We start from the raw sequence: 17,627 nt of genomic DNA on the forward strand, positions 1-17,627 counted from the left end.
TAATTAGAATAAATTATTTGTTCATATTTATTCTTTTTGCAACATATAAAATGACAGAAAATTATAAAGAAGTCTAGCAAGTATCAACTTTTCTCCAAATCTTTTATATTCTGTGATACTCATTGTCATAAGACATGGATATTAAAGGATTTAAAAAAAAAATACTAATAGCAATGTCTTTGAAATCAGATAACATGCAACAGAAATTGTGCATAATCCTGACTAATCGAGGTAATAAATATTTTAGAGTAAGACAGAAACATCTCTACATGCATTTTATTTCTATATTTATTATTGAAATCTCAGTATGCTTGAACAGCTTCTGAATCCTTTTGAATACCAAGTGCCAAAACTAGAGGGACTGTTGATATGGTCTATAATATCTTCCTCCCATCACTATCTCCCTGCTGTATGTCCCAGAGAGTTCAGCCTAGCAGGACTGTATATACCATACTGAAATCTCTATGATGTGAGTATAAATGCATATATGAATCACTAGACTCTTTCCTGGCTGCTTACATTCATTCTTTCATTTATTTGCTATTAAAAATAGTCTTAGGGCAAATTAAAACACAATTCCTAGTGACTTTAGGGGTCTTTATTGAGGACTCCAGCTTGTAAACAGCGAATTTCATCTATTTTTTTTCCCCTCCACATTGTAGCTCTACTTATATGTATACAAGTCTTTTATCATGTCAAAATTACTTTGGTGAAGTAAAGGAGCTGGCAAAAGTTGCCATGATCATAGACTGTGAATTTCTGAAAGAGAAGGGGATTTCTGACTGCAGATGCTTCTATCATAGCAGTCAAAGACATAAGCAAATCAAACAGTTGGAAGTTTCAGAGATCATTCTGCCTTTTTTTTTTCCTTTTAAATTCTGTTTTAGTAATAATGATAACAAATTCCTGAGACAACTAGGAATTTTAAAGTTCAGGTTGAATGCCTTTCTAAAAGAAAACCTTTAAGTCATCTAGAAATCATGTACTCTGTATGAAAATAGTTATGCTATAGAGGAGTGTCACAAGTGAGGCTTGGAGAAGAGGGATATAACTCCCCTGGGAACTTCTGATGAATCACAGAATCCCATCTGCCTTTCAAAATGCAATGAGAATTTGTTCTTTTTGTTTGTTGGGTTTGTTTTTTGGGTTTTTTTTGGATTGTTTGTTTGGTTTTTTGTTTTTTCTTTCCTTTTCTTTCAATCATATTTGGCATACAGATAACATGGAAAATGAGCAGAGAAAAATTGGCCAAATTTCACCCTTATTTTGCATATTCATGATTCTAACCTGACAAAATTCACAGCTGCCCAGAACAATCACAGCAGTGACAGCAATAGCCTTTGCCAGACTGCAGAACATTTGGCATGTGTGCTACAAAAGGAAACTTGCACAGGAGATTTTGTAGGAGCAAAGGCTTTTATTTGTATTAAAGTATTTGGGGAGTGGGATGGTCATACTATACACACTATAACTTGAGAATTGGTTTAACAATCCTGCAAGTGAAATACCTGCAACATTTTCGCCACTCTTCTGCTTTTATTAATTAAATGCTTATTTATAAGCATAGTTATAGATTACAATTGCTTTACGGAGATATTAAATATACCTTCCACTTTATATGTTTGTGAACATACAGAGATATTGCTCTTAAAAGTCTCATGTTCTCACAAAGGACCATTAAACTCTTTCATTATATTTCACAGGTGCTAGAAAATTGTCATAACAATTGAAAAATTAATGAAAAGCCTCTGCTCAAAGTCCTTTTTTATTTCACAGTGATTTTTGTGCTCAAAAAATGTTCACCAAAACTATGAAAGAACCCTCTTTTCACAGGAAGATAAATATGGTTTTCTTATCGATAATAGCAGTATAACCAGAAGGAATGAGGATTATTGAAACTATAAGTAGGGTAACAGCTCGTAGAGATGGCAGGAGGTGTTGAGTTGTTTCTCATTTCCATGCAGTGTGGCAAATTGAAACAGATTTTTTCACTTAACTTCAGCTGTCACTACACAGACTTAGAGACTGACCAGAATTAAAACCTTAATTTTATAGTTTTGCTGCAACTGTTCTACTGCAAGCTGGAACCCAATGACTCTTTTTTTTTTTTTCATTGGATGTAAAATCTCAAGCCTGCACTTGTGTAAGATAATTAAATGAAAAATATGACAAAACATGCAAGCATTAAGGAGGCCATTCCATGGTACTAAACATTTTTTGAAGAAAAATATTTGGAAGTTAAATTTGGAAGTTGTGAGATTTGAAACAAGTAATTTTGTTAGACAATATATTAGTCAATGTATTTGATTTGGAGCTGACAACTTTTCCTGACATCTTAGCTACAGAAGAAGTTCTGAAGATGTGAATGGGCTTACCTGTTAATTAGGATAACAGAAATAACCACTCCATCCCTCCTGTTCTGATTAGATGGCCAGATGTCAATCCAGTCTGGAAGATTTGCATATTCTGGATTTTCTGTTTTATTTTTCTGTAGGTACACACACACTATTATTAGTGACTATTCTGGACTTGTTCCCAGTTTATTTCTGTAAGTTTTACTCTGGCCTCATTTACACACATTTTGTTGCAAAAACAGTGGCACAAGATGTATATTTAAACAATAGCTGCTTGTTCTATCTTGTGCTTAGCAAAGAAACCCCTTATTAAAGTCAGAGCATACGTGTGAAATTATAACATTTTTGCTGAAAGGAACTTAAAGTTGAGAATTTGAATTATGTGTTTTCAGTCCTTATGGTCATATCTAGGAAGTTTTGATTAATTTTGTGTCTTATGTAGATTATTGCAAACAAAACGTTTAACCATTAACTAAATAGGAAGCACAAGACGAAAAACAGGGATGCATTTAAAAGCACCTGATGAAAATGTCATGTATGCATGTGTTGCACCCTGGAGTTACATGCAGTGACAGAAATATGAAGTGTTCCTGGTGGCATGGCCAAAATGAAGCCAGAACATGACTTCACATTCAGGAGTGTGAAAGGGCAGTGGCCCAGCCCTCAAACTCAATCCCCAGCCTTCTTTTATCTCCAATGGACAAGGCTTGCTAATATTCAATGCTCCATTCTTAAAGTGAAGTAGCCTCTACTCATGGGACCTTTAGGGAAAAGTGGAAACCCTTGAGCTCTCCTTGAGCTGATGCGATTCTCTCTGATCCTCTAGCAAGATCTGAGCTTCACTAGGAAAAGCCTCATCCTGACTTTGTTGAAAAAGAAAATAAAAGCAGAATAGTGTGAACTGTAGGAATATTTTGGTCACAAAACTGATTGGCAATGTGAGATTCAGAAAGCCACATGGAGATTATTGTTGTGGAAATTTTGCTTTTTCTCAGGTCATGCATTCACCCTGTCAATAGCTCTCCTTAGTAACTCTGTAGGCCTGATTTTCATTTATCCACAATCTTTCCTTTTACTTTAGAGCCTCCTATACCAAGAATATAGCTGGCTCTAGGCCTCCTTTTCAACACCAAAAATCATGTCAAATGACTGAACTCTGAGGGGGCCTCATGGCCATTTTTTACATGTTACATGAGTCTTGGATACAAAGACCTGTTAAGGATTTAACTATAGGCCACCACTTGTAGTCCTCTTCTTGGTAGGAAATAAGGCAGCAGAAATGAAAGTTTTTAAGGGATAAATATGCTATGATAATGGCATAAGCCTATTTTGAACCAATCACTTTGTGGCTGTGTGAAGCACAGCAGCCATACACTGTACTATGCTGCTGTCTGTCACTAACAGTAGTGGGAGAATCGATCTTCATATCTAGTCTGTGAGATTAAAACATAATAATAAAGCTCTAGGCAGGTTAATAGTATAACATTGGAGTCATGAATATGTACGATTTTCAAGCCATGATGAGCCTTCTTAAGATTATCTAAAGTGTTGTCAGGATAGAGTTTCTGATACCTGACTCTGCAGTCCTTAGACAAACAATGAACAGTTCTCAACAAATCTCCTTAAATGGAATAAGAGCATCCATAACATAATACCAAGTTGAAAGTCGTTCATTGCTCTCTTCTGTCCTAGTATTGCTTAGTTGAGTTTAAATCAATATTTTTTTAAAAAGTGCAAATTCAAGGATAAACATCTGAATAAAATTAATTGATGATGTCTTCCAGGTATTTAATCTTTTACTATAATCTAAAAAGATTTACTTTAATATTCAAACCTCAGAAAAGATAACATCATTAAGATCTCCTTTACAAGCTTTACTATCTGACTTTACTTTTGTAAAATTTTTTTTGTGCTTTCAGAGTGGTCTCTTTTCCATAGTCTGTGAATTTGGTGCCATTTTATGTAAAAAACAGAGTTTTGTTTTTGCTATTGAATTTGTATGGGCATAAAGACCACAAATTTCCTGTAAATTGGTAGAAATAATGGTAAGTCAATAGTATTTCCCTGAATTTCTTCAAATTGAGAACAGTAGAAAAGGTTTCTTTTTTATGTTAAATTAAATGTTATAATAAATATCAGTCATCTAATTATATTAACATTGTAAGTAAAGCTGTTAAAATAATCTTTGTTTTTGAATAAGGTGTTTTATTAACTTACATCCTAAATGCTTCTTATAAAATGAGACTGTATTTATTTACATGAAACAGTTGTAAAAATGATCTGACTATGTGCTCTTATGTAAAGATTTCAAAATTTACCTGATATCTTCTTACTCAGTCAATTTTAAATAATTTTCTCTCTTCTTATGTGAGTAAAGAGTTCATACCAAAAGCTTCATTTTAAAAGTTTCAGGATCCAAAAAAGATATTTGTTCTGGTTGCACTGACAGTTTTCTTATTACTCTTGAGGAAAGAAATGTAGAGACACTGACTCCTGGAGTTCAGCAGTTTCCCTGCTAAGCAGTTTCCGTGCTTATAACTCAGCATGGAGTTTGATCTTGCATATTTTCATGTGAAAAGAATGGTAACTCTGGCAAAGCTCATGGTAATACAAACCACTTTTGATACGTGTAAAGTGCAGGACATGATCCCAAGGGAGTCACAGTGGGCAATGACACAACAAATCCTTGTCTTAGCAGAAGGCTTTGTCAGCAAAAAAGCTCCAATGCACCATGCTCCACACACGGAAGGCACACGCTTTTTCCTATAGTCAGGATTAAGCATAGAAAACAGTGCAATTCTAGGAGGTTGCCTCTGATAAAATATATTAATCAAACCATGATTTTTTTCCTCCTTTTAAGAAAATAGTATATTTCTACCAGTTACTTTTTTTGCTTTATATAGAAGATGCCAGGAAATATTTGTTTTAGAGATCGTTCCAACTGTCTCTAAACTTAGTACTTATCATCAAAGATAGAATTTTTTAAAAATGTCTAATTAGGTGGCCACATGAAGCTCCTTCAAGATTTTCAGTATAGCATTTGCTCTTCAATTATCACCCTTATCTAGTTCTTTCTTAAGTGAGAATTCACTGCATTTGTAATGTTTCCAATGAGAAGTAATTCTGAGTATGAGCAATTACACTCCAGTTTGTCATTGACTGCAATGCATATAGGAACATGAACTGTCTGATTAGCCTTTTCTTCATCATTGTCAGTACTAGGTATAAAAAAATATTCTGATTTACACGTCTCCCCCAAATATAAGAAAAAAAAAATATTTTTCTAAAAATATAAGTTTCTTAGAAACATTTTCTGCTTGAAGAAATTGTTCCTGTCTATATTTTTCTGTTCATCACAAATATCTCTCTTAGCTTTACTAAGTACTGCTGTCAAGAGTACCTTGCTGGAAGGAGAACAATAGACAAATAACCTGACAGTGTGAAATCTATAAAAAATACAGATGTACGAATTTTTAAACAAGTTTTTAAACAAAATTTTAAGATGCACACAAAATTGATATATTTTATTTTGTTCAGTTTTGCTTTAGTTTTGAAGGGTCTTGGGTTAGAAAATAATAAGATAATTTTTTTTTTGTCTCTAGCTGCTCCTAGACAATGCATTGAGCTACATTTTGATGAAAAATATTCCATAGAGCCTTCTTGGGAGTGTAAATTTGACCACATTGAAGTACGAGATGGACCTTTTGGCTTTTCCCCAATCCTTGGACGTTTCTGTGGACAGCAAAATCCACCTATGATAAAATCCAGTGGTAGATTCCTGTGGATTAAATTTTTTGCTGATGCTGAACTGGAATCTATTGGGTTTTCTGCTCGGTATAATTTTACACCTGGTAAGTACACACCATCACATTTTTAATAGTAAAAGGTTATCATTGTAACTTTTCTAATGATGTATAATCCTGCTAAAGAGTAATATCTTTAGCTGGGACTTAGTTTATTGTCAAGGAAAGTATTAATAGATAGGAAATTGATAAAAGTCATATGTATCTTTTGTGTAACAAGTAAGGCTCATTCAAAGGAAAGATTTTCAGATTCTGCAGTTTTTAAAAGTATTATTTTCAAGTGAGTGCTATTACAGAAGGTCATTCAAAATGTTTCATGGGAAGTGTAATGTTTTATGCTTGGCTGTTACACTGTACAGCTTTTCTTTCAAAAAGATCATTGATAAAGTATTCTAATAAAAAAATGCAATTATCTCAGAAAATTCCATCATTGCTTTTCTACTTCAGCAATCATTTCCCTAGCTGAGGAGTGGAATTGTTCTCCTTCCTCAATAAAGAAAACTATTACAAGTTTTACCAGAGGATGTGTGAAGTTCAAATTGTAACACATATTAAATATTTTTCTAAAAAGAATGTAAATCTTAATTGCAATTGTACAAGTATTTCTTGTTACTGTTTAATTCATTAAAGTAAAATCATAGCCATACTTTCCATCAACTCCCCTGCTCCCTCACTTATTAAGAAAAGATTGCTGATTTTAAATTTGTTCTTTGGCTGCATCTCCACTTTACTGCACTGCAACTGCACTGCTGGATGTGACGTAGATCTGTGACTTCTTATGTATTGAATGATGAGTCATGCTTTAATATAGCTCACTCTAAAGCACTGTAATTATTATCTAATTTTGCAATTATGTCACTATTTTTTTCAGCTAAATTGTTGTATTAGGTTGAACAATGTTCTCTAGCATACTGCTTAAAATTAGCAGACCAAAAATTCTTCCTTAATCATTTCAGTAGCATCATAGAAGATGGCAGGTCTACATGTTCTATGTTGTTCTTTGTTCTGATTTTCTTTCAATAATTCAAGGAAAATACTTATAAAACTAACCAGCATAGTTAAGTTTTCTTTCAAGTCAAGGTTACTGTTTTGCAGTGGCTAAACGTAAATAGAAGGCTCAAACAGAACAGAAGAGAGAAGTTCTGTAGCAAATTATCTGGTAGCCAGATATATGTATCTGTTGTAAATTCAAAGACAATGAACAAAATTTTGTTATAACCATGCATATACACTCTGAAACGTGAGTTAAATTTTTATCTCTCATTTACCATGGGTCTGTAGGGTTTTGCCATTTCCTCACCCTGTGCCATAAATTCTTTGCTTTAGATTTGTTTACCTTTTTTTTCCTAGTTGCATTATAGTTGAAAAGATATTCATAGCGTAATCTACAACTTAATCTAAAAAAACTCTCAAGTAAAAGACAGTTTCATGGATCATATTTTACCCTCATTCCTTTTCTACTGATGTAAGGAGAATTTCTACATAAAGATCAATGCCGGTGAAATTGGTAAAGCAGCATAAATTATTCTAGACTTCAGATGGAATAGCTATATCTTTTTTCTTCCTTGTTTAATTCTTTTCTTCCCCTTCACACGTTTCAATGGAAGCTTTGCAAGTAGTAGGAAGTCTCTAGGAATATTGGACAAAATGACAACATGATGAATCTGATAAGTGCAAAACAGCACTGCTGCCTCCTTGATCACCATGAAGAGGAAGCACTTCAAATTCCACCTTAATACTTGGACAGTCTTTTATTATGCATACATGGACAAGGCATGACATTTTGAGATCTATTGTCCATATGTGTGCACTGGGAGGTGTTCCTGCCAACTCATAAAACAGGGTGATGTGTAGGAGAGTTACACAGAAAGGACTCCACTCCAGAATATAACAGAGTAGCATAGAGTGGACTCCAGTACAGAAATTATCACCTAAACCCCCTAGAACCAGCTTAGGTAGTCAGAACTTAGAAAATTAAATTATGAACAGTGAAGAGATCTGAAGAAAATTTATGATTAACTTCTCTTTAAAGAACTTGAAGAAAATGATCCAAAGCAAAGACTCATTTGAAAACTATTGCTGTCTCAAGTAGCTGAATGTTCAAGAGAGATGCAGTTTTTGTTGCCACTCATCTCACTTGTCAAAAGCAGGACACTCTTCGTAAATACAACCTGCAGAGGAGGCTTTCTTCATCCAGAAACAAGTGCTACACAGCTATTTCTCAAGTATCAGCCGTCTTTGAGGGTCCCCACCTACCCGTGACGTGTCTCTCATCTGCCTCTTTTGCATTTGACATCTTAATGGAGGATAAAGAGATGCGATGTTAAATGTGTGGGTGTGCGCGAAGACTTTAAAAAAAAAAAAAAGTAAATTTGACTAAATTGAAGCTGCAACTGTTTATTGTTATTTGAATGGTACCTGGAGAAATAGGGAAAGAAATTGTTTACTATGTCTTCAGGGCGTACAAAAACAGCTAACTGGATGAAGTTGAAAAAAAGATTAATTAGGGTATCATGAAAAATGCTGCAATAAAGATCTATTAGTCTGTGCAAATGGAAAGAGTCCTGCACCTAAGGCATTTTAAATCTAGTTTAGACTAAGTCCTATAAAAATAAATTATATAGAAAAATCCTAAGGGATACACTAATAATTTGCAATTACTACAACTCTTCTGTTCAATAATTTCTTTGACTCCTTGATATTGAAATGGTTGGAAATCCATCCACCAAGGCAAAAGTCCAGTAGAGACTGTGGTTTCAGAACAAATGTAACTCTTTTGCCTTGCATTCTTTTCCTTTTAGATAAACCTTTTTTCAGAGGTTTTTTTTTTAGTACTCTAAAAGGTGAGATCTTGCAGAAAAATAAACTTTAACAACAAAATTAGAACTACACACAAAACCAACATGAACACACCCAGAAGCTGGTAAGGCTACTGAAAATTTTGCAAGAAAAGTTCCTTATTAAGAGGATAAATTAGGCTTACGTTTTTGACATTTCTAAATCATAGTGTTAAGTGACACATGGAGGAATGAAGTTGTATGTATGGTATAATAGACTATTTTCAATAACAAAACTCTGAGCTAAAGGAGAAAGTATTAATCTTTGGCATTATTACAGCTAATATCAGTAATAACCAGATGCATTTTGATGTAAATTTTCATCCGTTTTGCATACATGAGAGTTTATAAACAAATGAAAGCTTCTTTACTTTTTATATACTATTTTAATTTTATTTTTTATTTTAAAATTCTGATCAACTGTGTTCATTTCAAAACAGAAATATTTGAACGTATTGAGTCTTCAGAAATGTATACAAACATTTTGGTTGGGCTGTTTCTTTTTAAGGGAATCTGATGTATGAGAGAAATATATATCAGGCTACAATATTTTCAGGTTCCTCTGGTTAATTTTGAATACAATTTTGATTGGCTAGGGAAAAACTCATGACACAAGTCAAAGGATAATTCATTTTTGCTCTTATTTTGTAATTCTTTGACCACTGAAAGGCCTACACTGGAAATTTCGTTTCACAGCTCTAGTCTTTTGACTCAGTCTATTACACTCATTTTTCTTAAAAAGTTTTGTCGCAAGATTGTCTTCCACAGTGGTGTTGAATCACTGTTTTGTGTAGAAAAATTCAATTACTACTTCAAATTATTGACAACTCTTCTTTAAAAAGAGTATTTTTTTTTTTTTTTTTAGTACAGACAAGGATTCAGGCAGAGAGAGGCTGTGTTTATCTGAGCTTTCTTGCTCAGCTTGAATAATCAGATTTCTGTTTATCCTGGTCCCTGATTTTGCAGGACAGTGGCTTAAGATAGCACATCATTACTTTCAGTTCCTTCACTTAGTAGAAGCCATCTGTGTTTTTATTTAGCCTCATTAATATAAACGTCAGTCAGTAATGTTTTCTATTCAACTGCCTGATAATGGAAAGAGAAAAAAAGATTTATATTCTTGTATCCCAAAAAGTGGAATATGAAATACTTTCTAACCGGAGTAACAGTACTTTTACATTCCCATTACAGTGAATATCAGAGTAATAAAATAATTGCATCACCTATCTTGAGGAAAAAAAAAAAAAAAACCACCCAAATTCTTCCTTGTTGGGGAATTTGCATATTTTAGAACTCATGAAAAATCTAATGTGAATTTATTAAGTTCAATCACAATTCTAAAAATTTAGATAAAATATTATCAAATAATTTTGTCATCTAATGTCCATGTTCTGCCTTGAATTTATTTAAGCAAGGTATATTTCCCAGATGTCTGGGATAGCTGAATATCCATGTGTTTACTTCTAATTTAGTATCAGCAATGACAATCACTTTTTAGCAACTTGAAATTCAATTGTTTTGAGAAGCAACAAACAATGCCATAGCCATTCAACTTTGAACAAGACAATGTTTTTCCTTTGGGATCACAGCTGGTTTGGAAGTATGAGCAATTACTCATTACGACTTCATTTAAATTTTTGAAGCAGAACCACGTGATGTAAAAAAACCCCAGAAAGTGTGAATCTGCTTTATTTATTGAGATATAACCCCTCTAGCACTTCAAATTGCTATAAGCAGCTTCCTGGAGTTCTGAACTTTTATTGTGTTCATACGAGTACACTTCATAAAAGTCAGGCACTTCATTGCTGTTTACAAGGCATTTGGGCATCTGGTCTTGGGAGAGGAAAGGAATTTCTCTCAAGTAGGATGATACATTACATTGAAAATCATGATCATGGATTTATATTAAATTTCAAATGAAAAATAATTCCTTATGTGGAGCAAATGAGTATTTAAAAGGTCTCATGGGGTTCTCAGATCCTATATTATGTCTTGTCATCCCATAGTTATATGTTTCTTTAAACAATACTCAAAAGGCAAATACAGAACTTCCTCGTTTAGAAATCCCTACGTGGTGGGAGTATCATATTACCAACAGAAGGAAGTTGCACACTTAAGTTCCTATTCCATTAAACTTTGATGTAAAAACAAGAGCAAAAGAAATACAAGATACAGTTTTAAGTATTTCTGGCACAGGAGTAAAGAAAAATGACAACTTAACTAGGAATGCTTACTGCTTCCCCTGCCATCAGTACGCCCTGTTCTCTACAAAAATCCCTTCCATAAATGTATGCATTCCATAATAAGCTGGACACAGACTTCTAGAGAAGGTTTACTAGGATATTCCACAGCAGCACAATAATTCTATTCCACCTTCACAAGAAATACCTTTCTTCATTTGTAGGTGACCTCACCAGTAACTTTGATGTTGCAATAATAAATATTCTTTTCAGAGGAGTCTCATTTCTCTGACAAAAAGTTGATGTTTTTGGAGCACCTGTGAGGGATCTTTAGGAAGCCTGTACATTAAAAATTAGTCCTATAAAACCAATATTTTTAAATTAAGCTTCATTTTTACAATATCGTTGTCATTGTATAGTTTATATTATTACTTGTTACAAAACAATTAAATCTAAATCTTAGAAGCAGCAGAGGATTTTCCTTAAATATGGTCTTTTTCTTATCCTCTTTTCCCTAAGGATAAACTTTTGACTTTATGTAAATACTATGCTGAGTTAGCTTAACCTTAGGTCTGCTATAAAGTGCTTACCCCTTTGCTTTAAACCCTTATAAAACGAGGAAATAACCTCAGTGGGCCCTGGACATTTGTTTTCCTTATTAATTCTTGATTTCTCTGTAATGTTTGTGAAGCACTTGGAAATGGCAGATTGGGGAGGATATTATGGAATTTGTGCAGAACAGAAAGCCTGGGTAGTTGTCTTTCACAAGTGTTTAAAAACAACTTATTTGCAATGAGAATTTTCACTACCCACATTTGGAACAACACCTCCAAAACCTGTTGATATATTCCTTGGTAGTTCTCATTCATACATTATAGCACTTTCTTCTTCAGGGGAAAAACTGGAAACTTCTTATCTCATATGTAGTGAATAAGGAGTTTTTGATTACTCTTCAAAGGTTTTCCAGGTCTTCTGATTTTCTCATCTGGCAGATTTTCTGATAGCTCATATTGGGCTGCTAGGTGGCATCCCACTCCTAGGTGGTTGTGTTGTGGTCTCAGCCTGACAATTCTGTTGTTGCCTGTAATAGTTTCTCTTAGGGACCTTGGAAATATCTGGAAATATTTGGAGAGATTCTGCTGAATCAGTTCTTTTTCTTTATTAATGCTTTTCTTAAGCTGTTCAATTTTCATCTTTAAGCATTGTGTCTACAGGTTTATAAAGTATTACTGGTATAGCAAATAAATCTTAGCAATCGCCCCAGTGCTTTTGTCTAATCAGTCTGAGTGTGTCCCATCTGTTAAGCAGAAAAACTATTTTTTAGTGTAGCCATTCAGTTGCAACAGGTTTGATTCTTTAGCTGCCAGTTATGTTAGGTAAAACCCAGTTTTATATAATTTCTTTTCAGTCATCTTTTTGCATTGGTTCAAGTAACTATGATAGTAGATTAGTTTTGTTGTTGTCTAATAAAGCATCTCTCAATTCTAACAGCAATAAATAATGATCTTTATTGAGACATTTACCTTTCCTTAACAGGTTTTTTTAGTCTTTTTATAGTGCTTCTAGCTAATTCTCCTGTAAGAAATATATACAAACTGTTGTCAGAAGTCACTCACTTCTCTGTAACTAATAAACAAGGTTCTTGCCCAATAATTAGTAGCTTTGCAAACTTAAGTCTTTGTAAAACTGAATCATGTTTCTGTTTTTAGAAATTAATATCGTTGCAGTATACAATGTTTAGTAAATGATGAAATGTGTCAGATAAGAAGTAAATCCTCTATCACCATTTGTTATGTGCACTCATATATTGTCTAGCATTAGTTCATTTTCTAAGGACAGTATTCATATTTTTGTAAAGAGGTGAATCCAGAGATTATCTTTTTCTTACTAGCAATGAGGTGAATGTTATTGAATATTATTTGCATATTTGTAGTTCTAGTAGGTATTTGTTGTCATCTTATTATATCTTTTGCCATATTGATGGCTGAGACCTATCTTGATTTGTTTACTGTCTTGTTGAGTGATGCAAGTAATGCAAGTAATACTTTCATTTCAGATATCACACTTGAGCTTCTTTGATGGTCAGGTCTAAAAATAAGATCATGCTTCATTCAACTCTGACACAAATTTTGTTTTCAATATTTTGTAAATAAAGTTAGGTTGCCCAATAGAGCAGCTATGCCTTTGATCCATCTTTTTTTTCTCCTATTATGTGCTAAGATACAGAAGAGCCTGAAATCTTTAATATCATGCTGCTGCCGTGGGGTAGGGGAATACTATCATGTAAAGTCTTTTTCATGTGAGAAACAGATTATACAATGATTTCTGTGAGAAGTAGGTGTCTGTCATGTCTGTGGCTAAATCTGGCCAATATATCTACTGCTAGACATAAAACTCCTGGATAATCAAGACTGTGAATCAAGCTTATGAACACCCTGACAGTCGGATTTGCTTCTTCCTTTTTCTTCACTTTCTCTCTCTCTGTGCAATTATAGCCTATCTTAAGCTTCTGAAAGCTTCCTTTTACCATATGTACTTTTATATTATACATACACTAAGGAGATACAAAAAAACCTCCTCTCAAAACATTGACTGATGACATCTATACAGCAAGGTGTGTTGTCCTAAAAATGATCATGACAAATTGAGGCAGTGAAAAGTTAATTTTTTAGAAGTCCTATTTTAAAAGGATTCAATTTTCAATATAATTGGGTTCGTGCAAGAGTCACTACTCATTGTTTAATATTTTTGAATGCTGAGTAGGTTAAACGAGGATTTTTTTCCTTATACTATTAATTGACATTAGCTAGAGATATTCCTATATTTTGTTTGGGAAAATCAACAAGTCTTTTTTTTTGTTCAATTTATGTTCAATGTGTACATATTTTCATTTTGCACGTGTTTTTTTATTGTGACAAATCCAAATGCTAAGTGTCTTTATCTTTTTCTCTGCAAAACCTGTTCATTTCATAAAGGCCCTAAGGCCAAGAATAACAGCTACTATAATTTAACACTGTAATCCATCAAAAATCTCTGAAATTACTTTCTGATATGCCCAAGGATAATTCCAAAGGACAGTTGCTTAAGCTTACTATACTCAAATGCTGCACTGACAAGCCACTAAATCTAGTTTCAATTTAGCAAAGAATTTCAGGAAGCCTACATCTAAGCATGTGCCTAAATCCAGGCAATCTCTAGGCTCGAGTACTTACTTAAAAGTAAGTGTGTTTAAAAACTGTCCTCTACCTTTCTATCTATGGAACTAAGTAAAAATTAAATATCTGTTAGTTTTGGAGAGAAAAACTACTGTTTCTTCAACTCCTTTAATGAACTAAAACTAGTTTTCTACCTTCACATAAATTATTTCGTAGACCTATATCAATTTGTCATTTGTCCATTTGATCAATATCGAACAAATATAGTCTTAAATAGGTTCAACTTACTCTCTCCTTTTTTTTTTCTTTTTTTAATATTCTGTTACAGTAAGGTGAGATTTTTTTTGGAGTTAGAAAACCATGATAAATGATTTTTATGTCTTCCTGTGCTATTTCTCCTCTAGATACCTTTGCCCCTAAAAAAAACCCCTACCCTGGAATTGTCTGAAATGAAATTATTTTCTTCAATCATCTTCTTCTCAGAGCATAATTAATTCAGATAAGCTTTTTTGGTTCAACTCAGTTGGTCAATCAGATTTACAAGTTGTAAAATGAAGTGATACAGGTTCTGCAATCATTTGCAGTGAGTGCTGGTTCCACTCCTTGGATTTAAAATTTGAAACATAAAAGAAATTTCCAGCGCATTTTTACCACATTCTCTCTACAGATTCTGTTTGTGCATCCATTGTCAAAGGGTCTTTATTTAAAATAAAAATGGAGTAACACCTATTAATAGTTTTTGGAAGGACAAAATTATATATAATAATAATAATTAATATTAATAATTATAATCTTTCTCTGAAAAATCTTTTTGATTATTTCAAATGCACATTGCTTATCACAGCATAGTCTGCAATTCACTAGGGAGATGAATGCTTGACATTGCAGTTTCCTCAAATAGGTTTCTAGAAGAGGTTTTAACTTCAATGAGAAAAAAAATGTTTTGGAATACACATTGTAAAATGTACTTCCAATCAATTTTTGGTTTTTAATATACAGGGTATGAGACGTAATAAACAATTGTGAATGCCATTGAAAGGGATAAATTCACTGTAAAATTGTGAAAATAATTAAGCAATACTTTTGATCAACACTTCAAAAATATTGCTCCAGAGGTCATTACAAATTAGTGATGCAAAAAGTTTATTTGAGTACTTGGATACCAAAAGTCCATGTAATATCCAGCAATTTCTATTAAGAAAGTTTGCTTGTGTCATGAATAAGGTAGTAAAAATATAATTGAGAAATATTTTTTGAGAATTTAGAATTAAATAAACTGGGTTTTGTGACACATCCATTGTTAAAATTTTGTACTAGCATGACAGAAGCAGGCAGTGTGAAATGTGTTATTCTAGTCACATATCAGTCCCCTAGATGACACTGAGAAGCCAGAAGATGTTGTGTAACAGGACTTACATACATCATCTGCCAGATGTTATCTGATAGTTGAAGCTCAAGAGACAATGTGATCAAATCTGCTGGTTGCAGTATGTGGGTTAACAAACGATTGTATTATACTCCTCTTGTTTTCTTTTGGAGTATTTTTCCTTTTTTTTTTCTTTTCCTGTAGTTCATTTCTCAAGTCTATGTGAAAATTTTTATTAAAAGAGAATGCAGAAGATACTTCCTAAAAATATTTTATTCCAAAATGTTGATTTCATTATATGGGTTAGACAGTTGGTTATTAACTTATATTAACTATGAATTCCATTCTGAAATTCTACAAAATAATCTTATAATTTTTTTTTTTTTAACAAATGACATACTGGCCTAGGATTTTAAAAATCAAATTTTGGTAGTTTGAATCTCTGTAATATTATGTGCATCCTCCACACAAATAATTTTTAGCAATAATATAGTTATTTGTATTCTAGAATATTGCATACCAGTGATATTTCAATATAAATATAGATCAATGATTTACCAAGTACTTTTACATGAATGAAAGGTTTCATTTATATTTGACTGGCTTTTTTTTTTTTCTTTTTATCTCTAGAACTTTAAATGACTTTTTAAAATCAAGCTAGGAAAAATCCTGCTGTTTGGCACTTAAAAACTTGATCTGGTCAAATGAAATTTAATTATTGTCTACTTGTTGGTTAAGCTGCTGACCCCTACTTAACAATCCTGAGAGCTGTGACTGGCCATCATGTTTTGACCTGCTTTTGCTGCAAGTCAAAACTCTTCTGAGACCTCATTCTTTCTAAATATTACCACATCAATGGTAGAACTAGACAATCTCTAATCAGTACTCACTTTGCTGTTCTTTTCCTCGTCTCTTCAGGCACTTACATAGCAATATCGGGTATTGTATAAAGTAGACATAAGGACTTATGAACACTGCTTTTTTAAATTGTAATTCAATGAATCACAATGTCTTTGTCATGAATGTGATGCAGAAGATCAGTATTTTTCCTCTGTATTAGGCTGAGCCAGCCAGTTAGTGTAGGACTCAATCAATTGCTAAATTCAGCTCAGATTGTGGGCCTAAACCTGCTTCTTTTAGAATCAATATTAAAATTATGAGTAAATCCAGTGAAAAGAAAATTACTGCTTCAGACCAGTAGATATTGAACAGAGGAGGAAAAAATATAAATCAGTTAAATTGCAAATAAACTATAATTTTTAAACCTAAAATCTAAAGTTATAATAGAATCAAAAATTTACTAATCTATACATAATATAATCACTGTTTAGGGATAGCAGAATCTGGAGTTTCTGGGATAAGGAAAAGTCAGAGGCAAAAGAGTTTTAGAGACATACATGTAACTCTACTCAAATTCTAGGTTCCAAATCTCCACTTAGCACAGACTCACTTCTTTGTCATGTTCATGACAAACCAGTTTGAGGTCATTTTGTGAACACAGAGCATGTGGCATAAATGCTACTTAGAGAGGACTGAGGATCCATCAGAAGAATGTTGTTAAAAGAAAAAAATATTAAAGACAATATCCCCTGTTTTAGAATTTATTTTCAAGTTGTTTTTTTCATACAGGTGTGCAGTAAAGCATATGTTAGTGTTGTTTATGAGAAACAATCTTTATTCATTAATTTCAGGGGAAATTTTTGGGGCTAGAGTTCGTATGAATTCTGCTTGGTTTACATAGTAAAGCATACAGTAGGACATTTCTAATCAAAATAATAGAAGTCCCAGCTGATCTCCATCTTGTTTCTATCAAGTTTATACTACAGTTTATATCTACTCTAGGTCAGTATAAGGAATTAAGTGTGATTTGAACTTTCTCTGGAACTTTTAATAGCATGAAATTGGAGAAAAATTATCAATTCGAACAAAAGT

General features: G+C 33.0%; 1 protein-coding gene across 3 annotated transcripts in view; it reads left to right on the forward strand.

Annotated features, from left to right (window-relative positions):
- The window catches only part of NETO1 (neuropilin and tolloid like 1), a 79,218-nt gene that overhangs the window by 7,894 nt on the left and 53,697 nt on the right, over positions 1–17,627 (forward strand). For all 3 annotated transcript variants that reach the window (XM_088172545.1, XM_014870935.2, XM_088172543.1), the window contains exon 4: positions 5,957–6,205. In XM_088172545.1, coding sequence (XP_088028671.1) covers positions 5,957–6,205 — 249 coding nt within the window. The remainder of the gene's footprint in view (positions 1–5,956; positions 6,206–17,627) is intronic.

Source organism: Sturnus vulgaris, chromosome 1 (genome assembly GCF_052056855.1).
Source record: "Sturnus vulgaris isolate bStuVul1 chromosome 1, bStuVul1.hap1, whole genome shotgun sequence".
Lineage (NCBI taxonomy): Eukaryota > Metazoa > Chordata > Aves > Passeriformes > Sturnidae > Sturnus > Sturnus vulgaris.